The 23,465-nt window shown below is 39.8% G+C and overlaps 1 protein-coding gene across 15 annotated transcripts in view; it reads left to right on the plus strand.

Moving 5' to 3' along the window:
- Positions 1–23,465, plus strand: part of TENM2 (teneurin transmembrane protein 2) — a 612,801-nt gene that overhangs the window by 514,946 nt on the left and 74,390 nt on the right. For 9 of the 15 annotated variants that reach the window (XM_054288118.1, XM_054288120.1, XM_054288117.1 and 6 more), the window contains 3 exons: positions 12,531–12,725; positions 18,058–18,258; positions 20,963–21,175. In XM_054288118.1, coding sequence (XP_054144093.1) covers positions 12,531–12,725; positions 18,058–18,258; positions 20,963–21,175 — 609 coding nt within the window. The remainder of the gene's footprint in view (positions 1–12,530; positions 12,726–18,057; positions 18,259–20,962; positions 21,176–23,465) is intronic. The other 6 variants (XM_054288121.1, XM_054288124.1, XM_054288125.1 and 3 more) reach the window with 3 other exon arrangements.

Consider the following 23,465-nt stretch of genomic DNA (forward strand, 5'->3'; position numbering starts at 1 on the left):
GGATGGAGGGGCTGGGCTCTAGAATTCTGCAGAAGATAGCTTGTTAAGTGTGTTACAACACGAGGTATTTAACACATAACATTTCACTGCTGCCTAGAGATGTGTACCTGTCCCTCCAGTACAGTGTAGATTGAACAGGAGGATTAACAGTGCTCAGATTGCTCCTTTTTCTGCACCAGGCTGGAACTGGTGCTCATACCCTCTGCATTCTTTGTAAGGGAGTATTTGCAAAGTTGAAATAGCACCCAGGAGCTGCTTGTAGCATTGGGAATACTTGAGGAAATGTACTTTAAGAATATAAGTTTCAACATGCAAAATATTAACTTCACATTCTTCTTAAAGTTTCTACAGCTCCTGCTGATTCCAGCACTGAATTTAGGGTTATAAAGAATTTATCTGCAAAAGATCTTGTCCTGAATTGTTTAAAGTGGAGATTCCCCTGTTGTTTAGAAGTACATCCTTCATTCTTTTTGTTATGGTTGGGGCTCTACAGGGAAACAAAAATGCTTTAAACTTTTTAACAAAATGTATTTAATGTTGTTAAATACACCTAATAGTTGCATCTCATGTAGCAATTTATTAGCATGTTTTCTTTATTAAACCACCAGTAAACATGCAGGCAAATTTCTCCATGTGAATTACATTGTCCTTTCATGTATATCTGAGTTCATGCTGCAGCCTGTGAACTTGGAATTATGCATGATTCCTTTTCCCAAAGAGCTTGTAGGGTAGTGGTGCAGGTAAGAAGGCAGATTTATTCTGCAGGAGGAAGTTTCAGACAAAGCTGAAAGGATTAAGAAAAAAAATTTAAAAATAATGGGGGATACTGAGGAATTCAGTAAGGGAGGAAGAAGAAAATAATTGACAGAAGTCACTGATGCCAGTGATGGACAAAACATGATAGGTGGAAAGTGGACATGTAAGGAATTACAATTCTCTGATTTCAGCAAACACTCAGGTATTTTGGTCTGATCATGCTCTACCCCACCTAGAGAAACTCAGGGACTAAAGAGAGCCACAGGCAGTAAGTACTGTAGCTGAGCTGGAACCAAATTTTATTGGCTTAGTATTATAGGAAAGTTTGCTTTGCTTATGTTCAAGATGGAAAGCACATGGAAACACAGCAAAATCTTATTATTGGATTTTTCTTTAACAGCATTATGTAATATTTTCGTACTTAATAAAACCTGGGTACATTCATTTGATCTCTCACAGCTGCCTTTGAAGACTGCTGTGTTATCAGTTACTTCTCTTTCTTCCCTTCTTAAACTTATGCAGCACAAACACATCTATTTGCACAAATATCTTCTGTTTCAATGGAGTTCCAGTAGGTAGAATATTTCAAAAGGTTCTGAGTGCAGCAAGGAAGTGGACATCCATATAAATACATGCAGGACAAAAATCATTGTGCAGCTTAGTTCTGGCAAGCCAAAAATCTTCTTTCCTTCATAATACTTCCATTGGTGGCCAAGAATTTCTCTGCTCCCACTCAGCTCTGCTAAGCTGAATTGTGCTCACTGTGCTGTATGCCTTGTAATTTGTTTTTGTGCTTAATTGGTTAGCTTATCTAATTGTATTGCAATCTACATTTTGGTTTTATTTTGCTTTGTCTCCCTGGAATTGTACTGGTGTTTGTTTATTTCATTAAGTTCTAAGGGTTCATCCTGGCAGTTGTGTTGGGATCTTCTTGGAGTCCTTGTGATGATGGTAAATGTCATTGAAGTGACTATGATTAAGTAGTATTGTGAATCACATTATAGAAATACAGCTGTTCTCAGACATCCTTAGACATTTGCCATCCCTGAATAACAGAAACGGCCCTGAATCACAGCCTCAGATTTCAGCATGCATGACTTTGTTCACACCTACACTATATCTGGATTCAAAACTGTAATTTAGATATTTTCTATATTTAGTTCTTACTTCAGTAAGATTAAATTCAGTTAACTGTCATCCCCATTCTCTTTCTCAAACAAACAAAAAAATCTCTAATTCAAATGTAGAAAAATGTTTAAATATCTGCAGCTAATGTGGAACTGTGCAGTTAAACATGTTATGATTTAACTTTTCTGGTAGATTTAACAAGGCAAATAATAGTAACTGAAATGAAACCAAACCAGCCTGCATTTTAAATACCCTGAATGCTGCAGGCTGTGGGTGCAGTCCTGCATCTACTGCACTGCTATTTAGCCAGAGCTGAGCCACTACCACAGGAGCAAGAATTTTTACACCATTCACTGGCAATGGTGTAAAACTTACCAAAAATATTTTAAGAAATATTTCAGGTTTTGTTTCTTTTTCTAGAAGCATTAGTGACTTTGTTAGTGCTTTTCTGTTGTGGATCACAACACTTATGTTTGGAAGGGAATTTCTGGTATATGATGTTTGTCCTTAGTGCTGCTGTTTGTGAGCATCATCTCACTGCTGCTCTTTTGAAGCATCATCTCTTTGACTCCTCACTGACTCTTTCCACTGGGATAGCAACTGAACACTCTGAAATAGTTTAGTTCTGCCTTCCTCCACAGTTTTCCTAGTGATGAAGTTATCAAAACATAGGAATGAATATCTACATGCCTGTCTATGACAGTAGCTGATTTCAACATCTGCTGGTTCCCATCTGTTGGTAGGAAGTAAAACTTGTTTCTCTGCGTGGTCTTGTAGCAACTTCACTGCTTTTATCTAAAGCAGGAATTTCACAGCTCCGATTCTGTGTTACTCACAGAAAAAGAGTTGGTTTGGTTGCTTTGGGTTTTTTCCTTCCTTTTCAAAGGCATAAAACAAGTGGCAAAATGATCAGTCTCATTCTTCTGTGGTAAGTCAGAACCAGAGCAAGGGAACTTCAATTTCCTTGAATGCATTGATGCATGTGAAAAAGAGATGGAACTGTGGTGCTCTTTAAGGGTGCAGCAGAGAGGCAGGACCTGATCTGGATTGGCTGCAAATCACCTTCTGCACTGTGTGGGGAACTGCACCCTTCCCTTAGCACAGGCAGAGCTTCTGCCATGGTGGAGAGAGAAACAACCAGGCTGACCAGGAGCTGAATCCAGAATGTACTGACAGGATCAAGTCCTGGCACAGCTACTTGGTTTGTCCAGTGTCAGTACACTCAAATGTCCTTCTTTTTCTCCATCTCCAATTTGTAGTTTGTTTTATGCCACTTGAAATTCTTTTTTTTATGTGCAGCTGTGCCTTCTCCAGGGAGACAGAACAGTGGTCTCTTTCCCTCCCCTGAAGCACTCCAACATCTTCATCTAAGATCTTTGTTGGTGGTTAGTGAGATTGTCTAAGCTCATCTTCACAAAAGCAGTAATGGGGCTTCACTCCTCTCAATCCACCATTAAAATAGTTCTGAGGTATTTGATATTGGCTTTGTTTTGATTTCCTTATTCTTATGGACTTTGACAAACAATAACTGCTTTGTTATTGTTACTGAAAATATTATAGGGGTCAAATAATCAAGCAAAATTTACTTGTACCAACTGAGCAACCTCAAAGACACTGTTCGAAAAAAATGTTGCATTTCTGGAAATTGGTCCTAGTGTGTGAAGACACATTTGTATTTCTTACATAGATTTTTTGTAACAGTTGTTAAGCTAAGCAATTATCTAATGGAAACAGGTACTTTGTGCAATGGTAGAGGAGGGAACAGCAAGTGTTTTCTTTTTGATGAATAGGCTCACACTGAAGGCATGAGAAAAAAATATGACCTTTGTGATAAATTTGGGCCAAAGCAAAAGTTTGCTGAGTGTTCAGAAGAATGTAAATATTAATTGTGCAGTTAATGCTGTCCAGTCACTTCTATAAAAATCACCCCATTTTTTTTTGTAGAACAGCTTAAGTAGTTATCGATTGAGAACTTCTATAACTCCCAAAATGGAGGCATCCCCATATCTCTACAGGTATTTTAAATGAATTGAATTAATCATAGGCTTAAAAGTCTCTGGTGATCTTCGTTAAGTTTCCTGGGTTTAATTAAAACATCTGTGCAGTTTTAATTTATCGATTCATCCAACTCATATGTCATGTTTTTAACACACCCCAGCATGCTCTGCATCATTTTTAACCCGATTTCCACTTAACTAAAGCAATTAAATTCACCCCGGATTAATTAAAGCATCCATACTTTAGTGCTTAAGTCAGCGTGTGCTTCTTTCCCCAAATGGTTTCTGAATGTCAGAGATTTGACACACCTGATGGGTTTTTTGTCCTTCTGGAAATTCTTCTGTGGGTTTCCTCCTTGCTTGCTAATGTGCAGTTTGGCAGAGCTTGGTGGGGCTGGTGTTGGGCACCTGAGGTAGGGAGAGCAGAGCTTGAGTGCTGGGAGAGAATTTCCTTTGTGATGCTGACCTGGTGCCAGCCAGGGCAGAGCAGCACTGCTGTTAAACCATTGAAATTAGTTCTGTGTTCTGCAGTCAAGGCATTTCATGGAGTCACTGCTGAACCACCTCATGGCAGTGACAGTTGTTCACAGTTGTGCATTCTCCTGCTTCTGGGGGAATTTCTAGATGATTTCTGCTTGGAAGAGCACAAGCTCTTAGAGCAACCTAAAAAAGACTTTGTAGATCTTTCTAATTGTCACTGTTCTTAAGAAGATTTCAGCCTGATGGGAGTTAGTGAATTTAGTGATCTCTGAAGAGCAACCAGACTAGTCAAACACCATTCTTCCTGACTGTGCAAATAGCACATTTGTGGGGCACAAAGAGCAGGTGAGAGAACACAGTCCTGGATTAATTGAGTTTCCCATTCCAGAATGATTTTCTTGGGCATGATTTTGCTAGGGTGGAGCAGCTTCTCCCAAGGCAAGTAGTATAAAATTAGCATCAACTAGTAAAAGAGAAACAACACAAACCATGAAGTGGTCTTAGAAGTTATTTCAGATTTTCATATCCACAAATGAACTTGCGTAAAAACTAATGAGTTTGCAGACAAGTAGTGAAATGTGCAGCCAACTGATTGAAATAGGTTTAAACAGAAAATATGAAGGGAAGTGTTGTCAAGCAAAACCATTGTATTTTGAGACTACAACTAATAGATTTATATGTCTTCTAATTTTTAGAAATGTCTATGGGCAAATACTTGGTGTAACACGGGATATGATAATTAAGGGCATTGTTAATTTCGTGTAATATGGGATGTATAATAAAACAAGGGATGTCTCAATACTTTTTTGTTTATAATATTCATATAAATTCTGGAGCCGATGTTCTGACTCAAGTTGACAGCAATTAATTTTTTTAATAACTGGGCAGATTTCCTAAAATGCAAATGCTTTTGATTCCTTTGGGTATAGTAATTTTGTTGATTTTAGACCATTTAGATTAAGATTTTTCATACATAAATAGGTTAGGAGAACAAGAACTTGATTGTAGCTTTTGCAGTGAATCTAAAATTATTTGGGGCTTTGGTTGACAGTTGTAGGATTCAACTCTTGCATGAGTAAAACACATCTTCACCTGCCTACTTATTAATCTAATTTGTCCATTGAATATAAATTAATACGTGTAGTCTAAATGCTGCATATGTCTCACCAGCATAAGGACCAAAAAAAGTGCCAGTACAGTGTGACTCTGCTCTCATCTATCACATTAGGAACCAGGCAGTTGTACACAACATTTGTCTTGGCTCTTTCCTCTATTTCTGCTCCAGTTTGGAGCTGACCTGGAGTGCATTTATAAGCTTCAGATTAGACTGTCAGAAACTGAAATCCATCTTCTTTATATGTTGGCAAAATTGTGCATAATCTCTCAGCAGTAGCAGCCTAATCTCTGCTAAAAGGAAGTCCAAGTGTGAGGTATTACAGAGTCTGAATTAATTATCCCCTAGAGGAACTGCATCCAGAAGGGTCCCTGGTAGGGCTCAGTGCTAAGAAGTTTGACCTACATCTGTCTTCAGTTCAATTCCTGGTGGTCAGTGAAAAAAAGGACAACCTCAGTTTCATTATGCAAGTGTGCTTGCATTATCCACTCCTTTATATAGCAAGGAATTTGTGCAATTCCATGTCCAAAGAGCATAGCAAGGCTGCCCAAATCAGTTCAGTGAATTTTTGTGACTGAAATTTACTTCCTCCTCCTGAACAGGAGCAACTACAGATAAAAATAAATATTTTTCTTAGATGTGGCAAAATTCTGTACAGTTCAACAAGGACTGAACATATCTTACATTGGAGTATAAATTGTGTCTCTTCAGAACGCTTTTTTTCTGAATGTGTATTTGTTTAGAGGGAAGTAAAGCTGTAATGGCTGAGACCAAAATTCCATTTCACCCAGAATTTTAGCTATGATGGTGACATACAGCAGATAGCTGAGGAGAGTAAAAGTTTTATTTGCCTTTCTTGCTTCTCCAATAAATTATTCTGGTTCCAGAGGCAGTGTGTGCTGGGACTTTCTACAACAGACCAAGCCTCTTTGTGTTCAGTAGTCTTTGCAGATTTTCATTCTATGAATTTGTTGAAGTTCTGTGGTCAATCACAGAAAGTTCTTCTATGAGTTTTAATTTGTCAATTAATCTTGTTAAAACTCTTTGATGGAACAGTCAGCAGTGCTCAGGCACTGCAGATAATTTCCTAGTGCTCTTTTACTTCTGTCTTAAGGTCATACTTGAATGCTCAGTCCTGATTTTCCATGCTATTTATACAGGGTGAAAAAACAACCAAACTCATCTTCTATGCACTCCAGCTTGGGGAAAGAAAAGTGTGGTTTCTATGCAAGATTAGGGCTTGCAAGCATTATGGATTCAACCATTCTGGCCCTTACCCAAATACCATCCCTTGGTGCAGTTTTGTCATGGGCATCTCACCACAAAATTCTGCAATACACACGTTAAAAAATTAGATGGGACCAAAAATTATATTCTTCTTCTACCATGTTTTAAAATTTACATTTGAATGAAAAGCTGAGCTGCTTGCAAAATAAGAATAATATAAAGGCATTGCTTTTGACCTGATCCAGGACAGGGAAGCTTTATAGATGCAAATTCCAAAACCTTTCCAGTCTGCATATATTTGTGCCCAGAGACCCAAATGATTTTCAAGAGAAATATACCAATTTGTTTATTTTACGAGGAGGAACTGAAAAAATTCTGCAGTAGAGAACTGGCAGCCTAGATCCTAGTGGTACAGGACTCTCTCTGCACCAGGGTAATGTTTGCTCTACAGCAAGAGAAACCAAGCCAGAGCTTTGCCTTCCCATCCTATTTGGAGCTTCAAGTAGCAGGGGAAAGCCTCTCAGCCCAGCAGCTGTGTAACTAATCCAGCTCTTCAAGAGCCTCCAAGTGTTTGTCTCCTCAGATATCCTTTGCTGGTTTCTTGCCATGCTCTAGAAGAACTGCTCTGGGTGAGTATGTGTGTGTGGACACTGGAGGGGGGTGCAAGGTGTGTGTGCACAGGCTGCAGCTGGGACACAAAAGCTGGTGGCTTTTGGTGCCAGACTCTGTGGGCATTAGCCCTGGCCATCTCTGCTCCTCATCTGTGTGTAACAGGCTGTTACCAAATCACCTTTCCTCATGCATCAGGGAATATGAACATTACTCCAAAATACCCTTTAGAGAGAGAACTTCTAGAGGGATGCTTGGCTTGTCTTTCCTGCTGCATCACTGTTCTCAAATACATGCAGGACTCAGGGGTCTGCAGTGTCTGTTCATCAGCTGAGCCCCATGTTAAAAATTCAGTCTGATTTTGTTCAAATACAAGTAAAGGGCATCATCCCATAACCAAAAAACATTAAAGGTTAATAGCTGTTGTGCTCATCCAGACCTCACTCAGGACATACACCTTTGGGCCTAAGTTGCCCGAGTGTTGCCATAACTACTCCTGACGATCTCTGTCCACTTTTGCCATGCTGGTGTAAGATATGCAATCCACACAGAAATGAGATGGAGCTTGGTTGCTCCTTTAGATAAACCACCTTCCTCCACATTGCTTCAACAGACTTTGAGCAATCAGTTCTGTCCTGGACCAGGAGTTGCTTACTTCCTATGGGGAAACACAAACAGTCCTAGATAACAAGAAATCCAGAATATTATTGAGGAGTTTCCAAGTCACCTGAAGCTGCCAGGATGTAAAATGAGGGTGGACTGGTTTGGGTCTCATCCTGCAGCAAAATGATCTAGGAAACAGGCATAGCAGAACTCTGTTTAGGCAACCTGCTCCTGTTCTCTATAGAAAAGCAGCTTGATTCTCTCTCTTCCTCACACAGGACAGACTATAAACCCATAGCAAAAACAGTCTTGAAGGGCTATTATTACAGCAGTGACAAGCCAGCTTCTTGTAATAACCTAGACCTTCTTGAATTCTTGCTTACATGTTTCTCCTGCAATCTTAGTGGCATGGCAGTCTTGGAAATGCTCAAATCTATCCCAGAATCTGTCCTTTTTCTCGTTCTCCAAGTGATATTCCTATAGTTTGCAGAATAACTCCAGCAAAGGGTTGTAGATAAAACTCTGGCTTTAAGTTGCAAGTGCCTTAATCTTAACTGTATGCACTCATCCCTAAGGTTAAGTGACAGATTCTCTTGTTTGTCCAGAGTCAGTTCTGGTGTCACTGGCACTGTGACTGCCCTGGCAGACCCCTGAAGGCAGATTGCTGTTCAGCTTACAGACAAGCTGCACAAGGACTGAATAGATTCATGAACCACAGCAAGACCCTTGACCTGATAGATACATGAAGAGAGGCATGAAAAGCTGTGACATGGCTTTCAGCTTTTCTTAAATTCCTGAAGCACCGTAGCAGAGTCAGGGGACATTAAAAAACTGCTGTGGGAGCTCTTCAGCCCAAGAGCCAGCACCATCCAGTAACCTTTCCTCTGCAATGCCAGGCTCTGGTACCCCAGAAGCTGAACCATGCAAATCCAGATCAAAAGCAGAAGATAAGAATGGTTTCCCTACAGACAAGTTCCAAATATCAGATACCCATTGTCTTTAACTGGACTGCAGTTACCCAGTGCTTAATGAGACTTGGGGACAAAGCAAGCAGAGAAGTGTTCTTACAGCAGGTGTCTGGCACAGAATTACAGGTCCAGACCTCTCTAGCTAGGTCTAGACTGGTCATAGTTGAGTGGCTTGGATGTTTTTGTCATTTTGGTTTTCTCTTTTATTTATTTTTAAAATGGGTTATTTCTACTCAGTCCCTCTTTCAAGGTAGTGTGCTGTTTAAATAGAGTTACTGTCTTTGAGTTTTCATGCTAGAGGAGAGGTTTGCAGAATAGAAATCTTTTCAGGAATTGATTCACATGTTGGTCTGTAGAACAGGAAAACAAGAGCTGTTCCTCACTTGTATCCAGCTTGTGAGTCAGTTTTAAGTTTTTGTCCTTATAACTACTTGAACAAATGCAGTTTCTCCTAAGAAACTGCCCCCAGATTCATTTAGCCTTCCTGGGACCTGTTCTTCCCATGCAGCTTTATCACAGTGTGGTGAGGAGCTGGGTGGGCTCAGCAAGTGTGTCCTAGTGCAGTTGGGGAATGCACACTGAGAAACCATCAGCAGTGACAGCTCTGAGTCTCTGCAGTGCCATGGAAACATGGAGAGGATTTGCATCCAGCAATCTTTGCTTCCTTCTGTGGTGGACTTCACCAAAGGGACTGCAGGCTTAACCACCACATACAGGAGCCTTGTCCTAGAAAGATTTTTTTTGTGTTAAAGTGAGTTCCAGTTAAAAGACCAGGGTCTGTACAGTGTTTCAGGGTGTGCAAGATGACACCAAGAAACTCGACACTCATGATTACTCCAGGTCTTCAGGACAGGCTGCCTTCTGATCACTTGCCCAAAATCCTCTACACTGTGCAAAGAGAGCAGGACAGGAATTATTACCTTTCTTATACTGATTTGAGAAAATGTATTAGTGTCAGGCCAAAACAAGGCTTTAAATTGCAGTGAAATTGAGAGTTACGGACAAAGAAATTGCGCCCCAGATCTTCATAGCCAAAAAGTGGAAGTGATGCTGGGTTGATCCCTTTCTTTCTCGCTCACTCGTTGACTTGCAGGAGCTGCACACCTGATCAGAAAGGCTGTGCTGGGAGCTGAGCCAGGCTCCTCAGGGGAACATGCAGCCACAAGGAATAGTCATGCAGCATTCAAGCTGCTGTTAGTTCAGTGTGTGGTACATCGTGGAAAGCTGTTTGATGCTGAGGTGCAAAAAGATGTAAGACAGACTGTCCTGGAGTGCAGTGTGGGGAGAATTTGTCTGTGTGGTATTTCAATACAGCTGGCTCAGTAAACTTAGGTCAGAAACCAACAGGAATTCAGCATCAACTTTTTCAGTGAACTCAGTAAAGCACTTGTGAACATATATCACATCTGAAATGAAAATGATGCTTGTTGCAGCAGACCTCTCACTAGGGTAGAAATGAGCCAAGACACAGACTCTCATTTAAAGCATGAAAAGGGTCCCAGATAATTCTCCTTTACAGTTCGGCCACCCTGACTGTGACCACAGCAAGCTCCTGCTGTTGCTTCCCTGACAGCCCCTGACTGCTGGCTGCTCCTGCTGGAATGTGACTGAGGTGTTTCCCTGCTGCCTCTGACCACAGAGGCTCAGCTGTGACTGCAGCAGACAGCAGCAGCTCTAACTCCATCAGATCCACACAGATTTTCTGCAGCAGCAACTCTCTTCCTTGTTTTGTTCTTCTTTCTGTCTCTCTGGATCTTTCCTTCTTCCTCAGGGCTCCTCTGCCCCCAGGCTCTCCCTGACCAGCCAGCCCACCCCTTCTCACACTTATCTTTATTAGTCACAACTGTGACCCATTAAGGGCAACGCTGTTCTTTTCTTTTTCTCTGGTAATTAGCACAGCTGTGAATTACCAGGGGTGAGGTCACTTGTAATCCCTTCTGCTACACCTACAGTTGCTGATGGAAATTTTATTTTGTTCAGATTTCTGTTCATTTTTGCATAAAATAGCATCTGGACAAAACTTACAGTAAGAGAGAACACCAGGAATGAAGCAGAATGAAGTTCTCTTGCTACAAAGGATGGATAATATGAATCTAAGACATAGGAGCAGTAGCAAACCCCAAACTTCAGCATACTGACTTTGAAATTGTTCTATTGTAGAAGAAAAATAGACCAAAAATATTATACATATTCTATGACATGCAGCCCATTAATCTGTAGTTTTATTTGAAATAATTCTTAGCACTCTAAATTTTAGCTAACTTTCCAGGTTGAAAATCTGAATTTTATTTTTTCTGATCAATTTTTTCACCTGTCAAATAAGAAAATTCACCAAAAAATCTGTCCTGAAATGTGTTTTTGCAGCAGATCAATGGGACAGCTAAGATTAATAAGGATTGCAGGGCTGAACAATGGAGAAGTTGGATAACTGGACCATTGCACATTTCTTTGTAGGAAATCAATTACTTGGGTTCTTCTTGATCATTGGGGTTAAAGGGATAATAGAAGCCAAGAAGGCATTAGGACCTTTTAATGATTAATAGTAGCTTGAGTATATTTTTGGCACTGTAACACCGGGTGTTCATTTCTAATTACTTTGAAGAGAGAAAAGACAGGGAAATACTTTTCTGTCTTTATCAAACTACATCAGAGAGAAGAGCACAAAAGTGCTTCAAGCTTTTCTTAAAGACTCACTTCATTACTCCCATTTTCTGTTACTTCTCTGGGGTTTTTTCCATTTCTCTGGCCAGTGACCACACAGCCAGGCTTTGACAGGCTCAGAGGTTCACAGATTGCCATGTTCCCAAGGGAGACATGAGCACACAGGAGTGAATATGACTTAGGGAAACATTTATATGCACCTTGGTTTTAATTAACCACTTGTTTCTTTCCATTGCTCTGCATATGTACAATGTCTGATTCCTGGCACCCAAGACCTACTGACTACTTTTATTATTCATAGCTTCATTTTATTTGCATAAATGAATATTTGCTGAGAATGTCTCACCCCCTTAATAACACAGTAGAGAGGGATGAGGGTTAATGGTGCTTTCTTGCCAGTACACACAGGGTAAAAGCTGTCACTGGGATTGAGGGAAACAAGGCTCAGCAGGGATAGTGGTGCCAAGGTGCACTTGTAGTAGCTGAAAGCTTGTGTCATTCTTGTGTTCGGGAATCTTACTGAAAAGAAAAGGGTCTAAAAAAGTTTGGGGACATTACATTAAAGAAGTGTTATGGTAGAAGAAAGATGCCATATAATAAGCTGTTGTGGGGACTGAATGTTTTGTGTTCTATCTGTGAAAATTGGATGTTACCTAGAGAAACAAAGCAGAATAATGTCAAACTCAAATATATTCACATTACCCTATTAGTTATCCCAAATATTATCAATATTCTCCAAAGAACAGGAGTTGTATTCTCAGAATGCCCAACACACATGTGCTTTATTATTATTATTATGTGCTTTAAATAGCAATCAAATTATTTGTTTGGGAAGTGAAGAACTGAACCACTACGAATTATCACAATTTTTTTCCCCAGTAACTGAACATATTTGAATGTCAGTGTGTGATAGTGGATTTTTAGCGCACTTTTACACAACTACATGCATGACCCTGTGTGTTGTTCTTCTTTCCTTCCGTTTTCCAGCTGCCTGCCCCGTTCTGTGCAGTGGCAATGGTCAGTACTCCAAAGGCACCTGCTTGTGCTACAGTGGCTGGAAAGGTCCAGAATGTGACGTGCCCATCAGCCAGTGCATTGACCCCTCCTGTGGAGGTCATGGCTCCTGCATCGAGGGCAACTGCGTCTGCTCTGTGGGCTATAAAGGAGAAAACTGTGAGGAAGGTAGGATATTCATTTTCTCTGTTGTTTGTTGGTTTTCTGGGTTTGGGAGCTATTTAATAGCTAGGAAAAAAGGAAAGAATGCAATAAAAATCCAAGTATAAAACTGCTGTAGCAGTTAAAAGAGGGTAAACATGTAGTCTACCACAATTTTACTGATCTATCAGAGTTCAGACCAAACTTCAGGCCTTCTTTATACCTTGCTTTGCAGTATTAAGAGTGTCTGTCACAAGTAAACCTGAATAATTCCTTTGTTGAAGAGCAGAGAAAAATCTTTTCTTATGGATTGTGTTTACCGAACAATTTAGATGTGAAATGCAGAGGAAAAAGGAGCACTGGTAGACAAAATTGTATAGCTTCAACTTCACACAAAGCACATATCAATCACTATTAAGACAGAAACTGATGAAAAATATTTGAAAGACTTGGATATCCATGCTACTTACAGACTTAATGAGGGGCAAATTGCTCCTGTTGGCTGCAATCATATGGGATTAAGGAAAGGTAGATGGCACACATGAACAATAACTGTCCTTTAAATGCAGAAAAGCTTTTCAGATTCAAAGTGTCCAATTCCTTGAGTATGTAGAATGAACAAATTTTTTAAAATAACCCATGCAAAATGTGGTCATAGATTAAGCTCAATAATGGTTGTTTTCTGTTAGAATGCACAATTTAAATTGGACTGCTTTTCTTTTTAAAATATATTACTGTGCTCCAGGGTTTATTAATCCTCCAAACACAGAAGGAGCTTGAGTACTGAAGTGATAGGGCTGGGGTGTCATTCTGATAGGGCTGAGGAGTCTCTCTGGACTATTCTCAATGGATTGCAGAGCTGTATTGATACTGTGTGTGTCAATTTTCATCTTACCCTTTAGTGAACAGCTGTCTCTCCCATCAGAAGAGAAAGAGAAGAAAACTGTAGATAAGCAAACTACTAAGGGTTTTATTGTCATCACCTTTAGGACAAGATCTGGCATTAGTCTGAGTGAACTTGTAGTTAAAGGAAAAAAAAACAAACAAACCAAGGATCCTCACTGGTGGGACTGCAATTGTTTGCTCGGTTCATTCCTGTCACCTTCTTCCACTAAATCCTCTCAACACTGGTTGTTAGAGCTTTTCTCCAGAATTCAGTTGAAGCCAAGATTTTGTGTTGTTTTTAATGGGTTATGTTTTAAACTATATCCAGAAAATGCTGTAATATCTTTTTTTTTGCCCTTAGAATTTATAGTTCTCAGTTCACCCTGAGTGTGTGATACTAGGAGATTTTCAAAAATTATCTGAAATGCCTTGCTTTAACTATCATTCTCATGAAAATCAAAGATGGAAAAGACTGTCTTTAACATGCTCTGCAGCACCCAATCAATTCCCCAGGACTGCAGAACCTCCCTTTCTGGTACTAACTGCAATTGTTTGCTTGGTCTCATTAAGTTTTATACTTTCATTGTATTTTCTGTTGTTGTATAAATGCTTGTGTTATTAGAGAGATTATGGTAGATAGCCTGAAATTATCTTTGTTTCATTTAATTCAGGAAATTTTACCTTGCAAGCCATTCCTCCCTCACTTTGTAATTTCCAGGTACTTGCATGGAATTCTCTCTCTGCTTTCAGTTCTTTAGAATGGCTGTGGTCTGTCTGGGCCATGGATCCCCATGGATCTATCTGCCTTGGATCCCCAAACTCCTCTAAGAGAAATAGGCTCCTGTAGTGCTTAATTCCATCTTATCCTTAGGTGAATGTTTGGAATGGTGAAGCAGAGGCATCAGCAGCTCCAGAGAAGTTTCTAGAAAAAGCCAGTGCAGGCCTTTTGGCAAAGGTATTGGGTTAACTCCAGCCAAAATTGGGAGCACAACAAATCTGTCAGTCACCAGAGCTTTTTGGGAGGTGAATGGCTATGTGAGATGAAAGGATATACATTATTTAATCAACACTTTGCTTGGAAGGATACGTTTCTTCCTAAAAAGATAAATGAATTACAAAGGCAGGAGGTATTGATTGCAAACTTGGAAGGGGCCAATAACATGACAAGAAAGGTTAAAGCACCCTTTTGCATATATGATTGGGCAATAAATAAGTCAATGAATTAATTTGTAAATAAATAAAAATCAACCACCATGTTTCTACTCTAGCATTCCATTTATTTTGTACATATTTCTCACATTAATTCAAGTGCTATGGGAGAAAGGGTACACTATGAAGTGATGTCTCTCTAATTAATCATCTAGTCTTAGTTAAAGTTTTTGCATTAATAGAAGTTTTACACTTTTAATGGTAGAATGATAGAAATAATATTACTGTATTTCTATATAATATATGAAATCCCCTCTATTGATTTGAACTTCCAAAAGGAATGGCAAAGGTTGATTCATTTGCCATTTTCCAACTAGGATATTGAATTAGAATAAGTGGGTCAGCAATTTTTTTTTCTTCCCAATAGCTTTTTATTTCTGATATTCATCATGGTTATATTGTTCAAACAATTTACCTGAAATGAAAGTGACACCAAAATCAATATTTTTGATGCACAATTTTTGCAGCATAAACACTGTTTTTCTATTAACAAATTTGCACAGAAGATGAAGTGGGGTATTTGTCAGGCTTCATTCAGTCTACTTTGGGGGGGACACAAGTGAAATTGCCAAATTAGGTTAAGTTAAGGGTGGTTTTCTTGTCACTTTCCTGGTCGAGTCATTTTTCAATGACATTTAACTTCATAAGTGTAATTCATGGCTCTTTGGGGACTTCATGGTACATATTGTTTGAAAAACTCCTTGACCTCCTTTTTGTCCTTAAGGATATAAATTGCTTTCAGTGCCTTTTTTTGTCAAATCTACAGAGGGCCCAATACTAAATGAGCTCTAATGATCTGAGCTGCCAGGGGGCTGTGAGTTCCAAGCCTAACATACTTGCTAAGGTGCATTCTCCATTGTTTAAACACCAAAGAGGGTCTGTGGATAAATCCTGATTAAATACCATTGTAAACCCTGCTACACCTCAGGGCCAGAACCTCTGCAACACAAGTCAGTGCAGTTCTGTTGCAGGTAATCACATTATGCTAATTTCAGCAGCGAGGATCTGGCCTGAGATGATAACTCTGAGTATGTATTAAAATAGAACAAGATTGGAGCTCAGAGTAAAAACTCTCCTCAGTTTAAACTTTGAAAGCTGCTACTTACCCAGATGATAGAACAAAACAGCTGTAAAGCACATTTGTCTGGAACAAAGGACAAAGGTGTTTAGTGTGTTATCCTGTAAAACAAGGGAAATTGGGGGCTTAGGGCATTGATAGGCTCATTCTGTAGAAATAAATCAAAGCTGCATGAGCACTGTAAATCAGGATAGAGGGAAGACAGTTAATTTATGTAGCAGAAGGTGGTGTTTTTCATATGCTCCACATTCCTTTCATTAGTGCTTTCATTTGAGAAGGAAGATGATACGTTCCTGACAAGAAGAGTACATTATGAATTATCATTATCTCCTAAAGTTAGCTGTCCTATAACGATGTTATACACGTACTACCCTTCTACATTTTCTGTTAAAATATATATCCTAAAAAAACCCAGAACAGACCAAATATGGGAGGAAAGTAACCTTCATCTTTAAAGTAGATTGACCTAACTTTTTGTGTACTTTACTTCTTTATTCAATCAGACTGTTTTATCACAGCTCTGTGTCCTTTGAGTTCAACAGCAGTTGTACAGAAGATGCATTGTAAACTTCAGACAGGTTATAATTGGCTAAGCACAAAGAAGGAGTAACAATACAGGACAAGTACTCTGTGTAATTTAAAACAGCTTATGAATTTATCAACTTTGAGATGAGCCACAAACCAGTCTTGGTTTACCTATAAATATGAAATTGCATTATATTTTCATGTCCAATTAACTCGGCTTAAAATCTGAAAGAAAAAAAAGGAAAAGCAAACCCAAAATGATAGCCAGTCTCATCATTAAAATGAAAATCTTGTAAGAAATTTTACAGTCATTTCTTCCTGTACTACTGTATTCTGAATTCTATACTATTGTATTCTGATAACTCATTTTATTGCATCTCTAAATGCACCTGTCTCAATCTTCTGCCTATATCTAATCTATATACTTGCTTTAAATGTTCTACAACAAATAAAATAGTTTGACAAGGCTCTATGTTTATAGAAAAGTTGAGATTTGAAAGATCAAGTATTGTTCACATCAGGTGGAGTCAAAATGTCTCTGCCTTAATTTAGAAGGATCAGTTTGGAAAAGATGAGGGATAAATCACTTTCATTATAAACTCAGATCTTCCTGGAGCAGCGAGAGAGAATGCAAATCATTCTTGGTCCTGCTGTTGTGAGCTAATATATACCAGTCATGAGATGAATTCCAGTTATTTAAGACATGAATTTGACCTTGACCTTCAATTCCACAGCAAAAGGTACTCGGTAAAGCCTCCATGTGGGTATTGGCAGTAAAGCACAGTATTGTTATAGAGATTCATTATATAAGATAAAAATTTGGTACAGATTCATTATATAAGATAAAAATTTGGAAACTCATAATGTTACTGATAAAGTTGTTTGAAAGACAGCTTGTAACATTCCTTTATAGGACTGAAATAGCAACTGAAATTCCATTGCATCATTCTCCATCATAATTATTTTCACTTTGTTGTTTCTGGGTTGAAATCCGTATCTGTTTCTGGTTTTACTTCTTTAAGAGAAACAATCTCCTGGTTTAGAATATGTGTTGAAGTAACCAGGGCTCAGTTTCACAGCTCAGCTACTAATGGACCATGGATCAGACATTCAGAAGTGCCTGAATGATTAAGAGTCTAAATGAAGCTGAAAGCCACTGACATTCTGACTTCTGCATACTTGAAGTGGCTGTCCTAATGTTCAAACAGTGCTCTAACATTTTAATAGTAATAATAGCAGTTTTTATAAAGATACTCCAAATAAAAAGTCCTTTAAAACTGCAAATTATTAACTTATTTTGTACTTGAAATACAGTACATGAGTCATTGGAGCTTCAGTGTGTTTCAGAAGAAATGTCTCCAGGTTTATGTGTGGAACTTTGACTATATATATATTTAAGTACTATTTTTAAGTCTCCATGCTTCTCCACCACAGCGTTCCTGCAGTAAACTGTCATTGCACAGTCAAACCCTGCTTGATTTATTTTATGTAAAATGTAAATTACTTCACTTTCCCCTTCTCAGACCAGGTATTAATATGACTTGGACAGCTCCCTCAGTTTGCTCTATTTATCACCCTGTCCAGACTTTCCAGAGCACATTTTCCACACTCTCCCTGGTGTGAAGTGACCCTTCTGCACCCGTTTTTTGTTTCCCCCTGCAGTGGACTGCTTGGACCCGACGTGCTCCAACCACGGGGTGTGTGTGAACGGGGAGTGCCTGTGCAGCCCGGGCTGGGGCGGCGCGAGCTGCGAGCTGCCGCGCGCGCAGTGCCCCGAGCAGTGCAGCGGCCACGGCTCCTACCTGCCCGACACGGGGCTCTGCACCTGCGACCCCAACTGGATGGGCCCCGACTGCTCCGTCGGTAAGAGCTCACTCTGGCACCAGCAATGGCACAGGAGGGAGGCAGTGCTGCAGAAAGAGCAAAGAGGACTTTATTCGAGAGAACCGCACGGTCTATATAGAGTGATAAAATACATTCTATTTGATTGGCTAACTAACAAAAACAGCTTCCTCATACACCCTCCTTGAGAAGAACAGAAAGATGAAGTAGAAAAACACCACCTGTAGATTGTTTATACTTAACAAGTTATCACATCCTTACAACTAAAAATTCTCACAAGCCGCTGTGAGAAGTGCTTGGCCTTACTCTCTCTCTGTCCCTTGGTGCTTTCTCTGTCCCTTGGCTGTTTCTCTCTCTCTGTCCCATGGCCCTTTCTCTCCCTCTTCCATGGCTGTTCCTCTCTCTCTCTCCCATTGCTGTTCCTCTCTCTGTCCCTTGGCTGTTTCTCTCTCTCTGTCCCATGGCATCCACGGTAAGAAAAAGGTTTTTTCCCTCATTTTGCAATCATGTTGCTGTTTTGTTCAAAGGTTAATACCTATGGCAAGTTTGAAACGCGGTAGTAATCGAGAAAGTTGTCTTTGTTGCATGATTGGGCTTGTTTCATTTTGTTGGGAAGAACTGTGGATGTACTTCTATACATGTTTTCGTGACATTCTCAATTTGGTTAGGCGTTTGTGTTTTGTTCTAACACTGGTTCTCTTTTAGACTGAAAAAGTTACATAAGTGTACTTCTGTTTCCCAACTGTAAATGAAAATGTCCCAATGTTTCCATTTATGGGGAAAGAAATATGGGGAATTTTGCTTTTACATTTTCAGTTGAACCTTGAGATGCTGCTGTAGGTCAAAACCAAGTGTCTCAAAACACTGGAGACAAATGGAGACAAATATTTACATTTTTCACAGTTATTCAGTTATTTCCTAAGGTTAATCAGCTGGAATACCCTACCAGTGACATGAATATCAAGATATGTTTTCTGCTTTATGGATAAGCAGTCAGAAAAATTCAAGAATGAGAGTTTTGCTGCCACTTTCTTTGGTGATGTGTGGGGCAAAAGACCCTTCTGCTTATCTGAAACTTCAACTGGCAGAGAGCTGTAGAATTTTTGCAGTGAGACACCAGATAACTGACCATGTTAGTAATAGGAATACAAAATCTCTCCTTGGAAAGTGACTTTAACCCATCATTCTAAATGACCCTGAATTGCTGCCATTCTCTGCCAAATGAGTTTCAGGTGAGTTTCAGTCTCAATTCTTAGCAAATCAATATCTGTCAAAATCACCCAAGGTCCAGGTTTGAGTAGAGCAGAGCGACCTGCTCACCTCCTTTGCTGTTGGGGACAGCACCTCTGACATGTTTGTGTCTGTGTGGAGGGTGCAGCTCTGTCCAGTGCACATTAGCAGGCTTTTTTAAACTGATGCCTTGGAGTGGCTGCCTAGAACAGAGGCTAGACAAGGTTAAGAAAATGAAGTGGGTATTTATTACTATTAAAAACCTTCTATAGATGCACCTTGGGCAATCAAAATACTCCGAGAGAGCCTATACCCAAGGTAGATGATGATCACGAGTTTTTCAGACAATTTAAATTTAGGTCCATTTGCACATCAAGGGTTATAGCTTCAGGTAATGAAGTCAAATTCCCCCATTTGCTTCCCCCCAATTCACTTCTGTTTATAGTTTTCATGGCCTGAGGCAGTAGAGTGTCCTTGAGTTACAGGCCTAGAGGGATTGTTTCATCTGACCAAAATGTGTAGACAGCAGCTAACACTTTACATGGAGTTTAGAGTTATGTACCAATGCAGTACAGGATTTGAAAAATATAAAGGCATTTATATTAAAAAAAATTAAAATATAAATCTCAGAATCTCTGCTGGTCAGAGTGACTCTCTGAGATATGTACAAGTCTCTGTTTCCCAGTCCCGCAGTCAAAGAAGAAGTCAGGATTCTTCTGTTGTTGTTCTCAAGGTTGTTTATTATTTCTTATCTATTACATTATTTCTCCAACTCACTGAGGTCTGTCTGTCAGGTTGGGTTGTGGCACACTGACCACTCTCAGGGCAGTGTTATCTTTTTATACTAAAAACTTCATGTACATTATTTACCATAATTTGCCAATGCCTATCACCTATGTTAGACAGTGAGTTTCTACCTTAAACCAGTCCAAAAGTGCCAACACCACCCAGAAGATGGAGGCTAGGAAGAAGGACGGGGTACGCCCAAATTCCTCCATCATGGCACCCCGAGCCCCCATTCTAAAAACCCCAAAATTCTGCTTTTCACCCTGTGACAAACTATCGTTCTACTTAAATTTTTGTGGCTTGTAAGTCCTCATATAAGGTTGGTAATTTTTTCCATGGGTCAAGATCAAAGTCACAGGCGTCTTGGCACAGGCTCTGTGCCAAGGTCTCTGAGCCCCCTGGCAGGGGCTCGAGCCATCCAGGACACTCAGACGAATTTCCTGGTTTCTGACATATAAAGGTATTTATATTAAAAAAATATAAAGGTGTTTATATTAAAAAACAAAAACTATAAAAATATAAAGGCATTTGAAAAACTTTAAGGTATGAAAGCAACTTTTAATTTACTTTGCTTTTAAACAAAAATTAAATGCCGGCTTTCATCAGAAGGTGAGCAGGCCGGCTTTTGTTGAGTGTGGTTTTTTGCAGAGGCGCTGCTGGGGTGCTCCCTCGCCCCGGGGCCGGCTGTGACTGCTGTTCTCTCTCCTAGAAGTGTGCTCGGTGGACTGTGGCACGCACGGCGTGTGCATCGGCGGGGCCTGTCGCTGCGAGGAGGGCTGGACGGGAGCGGGCTGTGACCAGCGTGTGTGCCACCCCCGCTGCACCGAGCACGGGACTTGTAAAGATGGGAAGTGTGAATGCAGAGAGGGCTGGAATGGGGAGCACTGCACCATTGGTAGGCAAACGACAGGCACCGAAACAGGCACATATTGCTTTCTTTTCATAAATCGTAGAGACATAGTTACTGTCGTGGACTGTAATGGGCTGTTCCCTTAAGGACCCAGGTGCTCTCAGCTATCAGGCCTGACTCAAAATGTGTTGGGGGAAGTGCAGGTGGACTCTTGGAATCATTTCAAATCAGTAACAATGATTTTTATAGATTTTTTTACTTTTTATAGAGAAAAAAAGCATACAAAACCAACACAACAACAAATTCCACATTAGTAAATAAAGATGGAACAAAATGGTACCATGTGTGATATCAACAAATAGAACACTTGGTACTACGGATGAAATCTTTGTATCATCTGAGCCTGAATGATTTTCAAACCTAACTAAGCATTCCTTTGTGTGAATAGCCCCTTTTTCAGTTTCCCAGTCTGACCCATCCGTGCTCTCCTGCTGCTGTACATCACATGTGAAACACAGCCCACAGCAGCGCCCAGAGCAGGGGTCAGTGCTGGGGAATGTGTGTTCCTGCTGGTACAGGAGCAGCTCCCTGGCACTCTCCCCTGCTTTGCTGGGGCAGTGGCCCTGCTGTCTGCATGGAGACAATGCCATGAGCCCCTTCCTGAGAGCCTGCAGCATCAGCAGCACAGTCTCAGCTGGGCTCTGCCAGCCTGGGAAGCTCAAAAAGGTCATCCTTACACAAAGCAATGGTGTTCTATCCTCTCAATTACCATGCTTGAAAATTTACTTGAAAGAGGAATTAATTGTTCCTAAGTGAAGCTCTTTATTTTGTCTCTACAAGCAGTCAACTCTATTTGGATTGTTTTGGAAATTTACTCAAAGGAGAAAACTGTTATTTTCTGTGAGCTATATTCAAAAATGGGAAATTCTCAGTGATCACATCCCTTCTGAGAAGTTTGAGCAGATTTATCTGAACAAGAGTATCCCATCTACTGAGACTGTGAGGTTCAGACGAGTGTGTTTTTCTCCAGAGAATTTTTGGAGAACTGTGAAGTATGCCTTAGAAAAAATCTGATGAGTCCAAATCCAGAGTCATGTTGTTTTCATTATCTTAAGGTGATGAATTTAAGAAAGAAAAGAGTAGGTCACTTGAGATTTTTGTGGCGGTCAGGGACCCTAATGGGACAGTCCTATTACAAGTGAATTGTTATTTCTTTACTTAAACGTATGGTGAGATTCTTGCATCCCTCAAGCTGTTTTTCTTTTTCATTCCCCTCTGATTTCTCTTTGGATATACAAACCACTTCCAACACAGGAGTTGGAAAATAAAAGTATACTCCTATTGGAGAGATTAAAAAAAAAAAGAAAAATTGATACATATTTTCAGGGCATATCCTTTGATGTTGTGGTGCTGCATGCTTCCTCCACGCTGTGCTAATATGATTTAAATCAAAGCTTTTATGACTGAACACTTTGTGACCAGCACAGATGCAGAGTGTTTATTTCATAATTGCTTTCAGACTTCCATCATATCAACATACCTCTGCTAGATTAATCCAGGCATTTTGTTTTCAAAGTTCTTCCCAGATCTTTACAAAATGCCTAGTATATAATTTTTTCATTAAATTCTGTAATAATTGCTTATTTCAGAAGTTGATGCTTCGCACAAAATTTGTTTTGCTTTATAATCTCTTAGTAACGTGCTGATGTTTAGAAGTAATTAGTGTATGTAAAGTCTTCATTACTGTGCAGACAAAAAGATGCCTTTTACCAAGATCTCAAAGTAGGCTGAAAACTGCAAGCTGAACTAGTGAACTCTGAAGTGAGATTTTAAACCTAATTTTCAGAGCTTTGAACTAGATATCTCCCTTATTACTGATGTGTATAATCAATTCTTTCCAGAGGAAGGGTGATATTTCTAAAGTGATTAAAATATGCGTAAGCTTTTTTTGTTTGGTGTGTATTACACAGATTTCCTTGAAACTTAATGTGATCCTGCCTGTGGCAAAGATGAGACTTAGTGCAAAAAATTCAGGTATGCCCTTCTAGTTATCATGGATGATGTTTGTGCAGTCAGAAGTTGTCTGTTGCATGCAGACAGAGGTTCTTGTGACAGGCCTGTATCAGTAAGGATTTTCACATGGTTATGTCCTGAGGCCATTTACAAAAGCACAAAGGCTGATGCCAGGGATGGAATTGAGTTCAGAGGGACAGCTCAGTGTGACCCCACTGGTTTGTGTTACAGGGAGCTGAAGCACAGAGTTCAGAGGAAAAGGATGGTAAAAGGGATTTTTGTCAGTATTGGTATGAAATTTCTAGAAGTTACACTGGAAAATTTGTGCTTAGAGTGAATTGATGCTTTG

Source organism: Melozone crissalis, unplaced genomic scaffold, assembly GCF_028551555.1.
Source record: "Melozone crissalis strain CALT ecotype California unplaced genomic scaffold, PUWL_Pcris_2 ptg000061l_1, whole genome shotgun sequence".
NCBI classification, from domain to species: domain Eukaryota; kingdom Metazoa; phylum Chordata; class Aves; order Passeriformes; family Passerellidae; genus Melozone; species Melozone crissalis.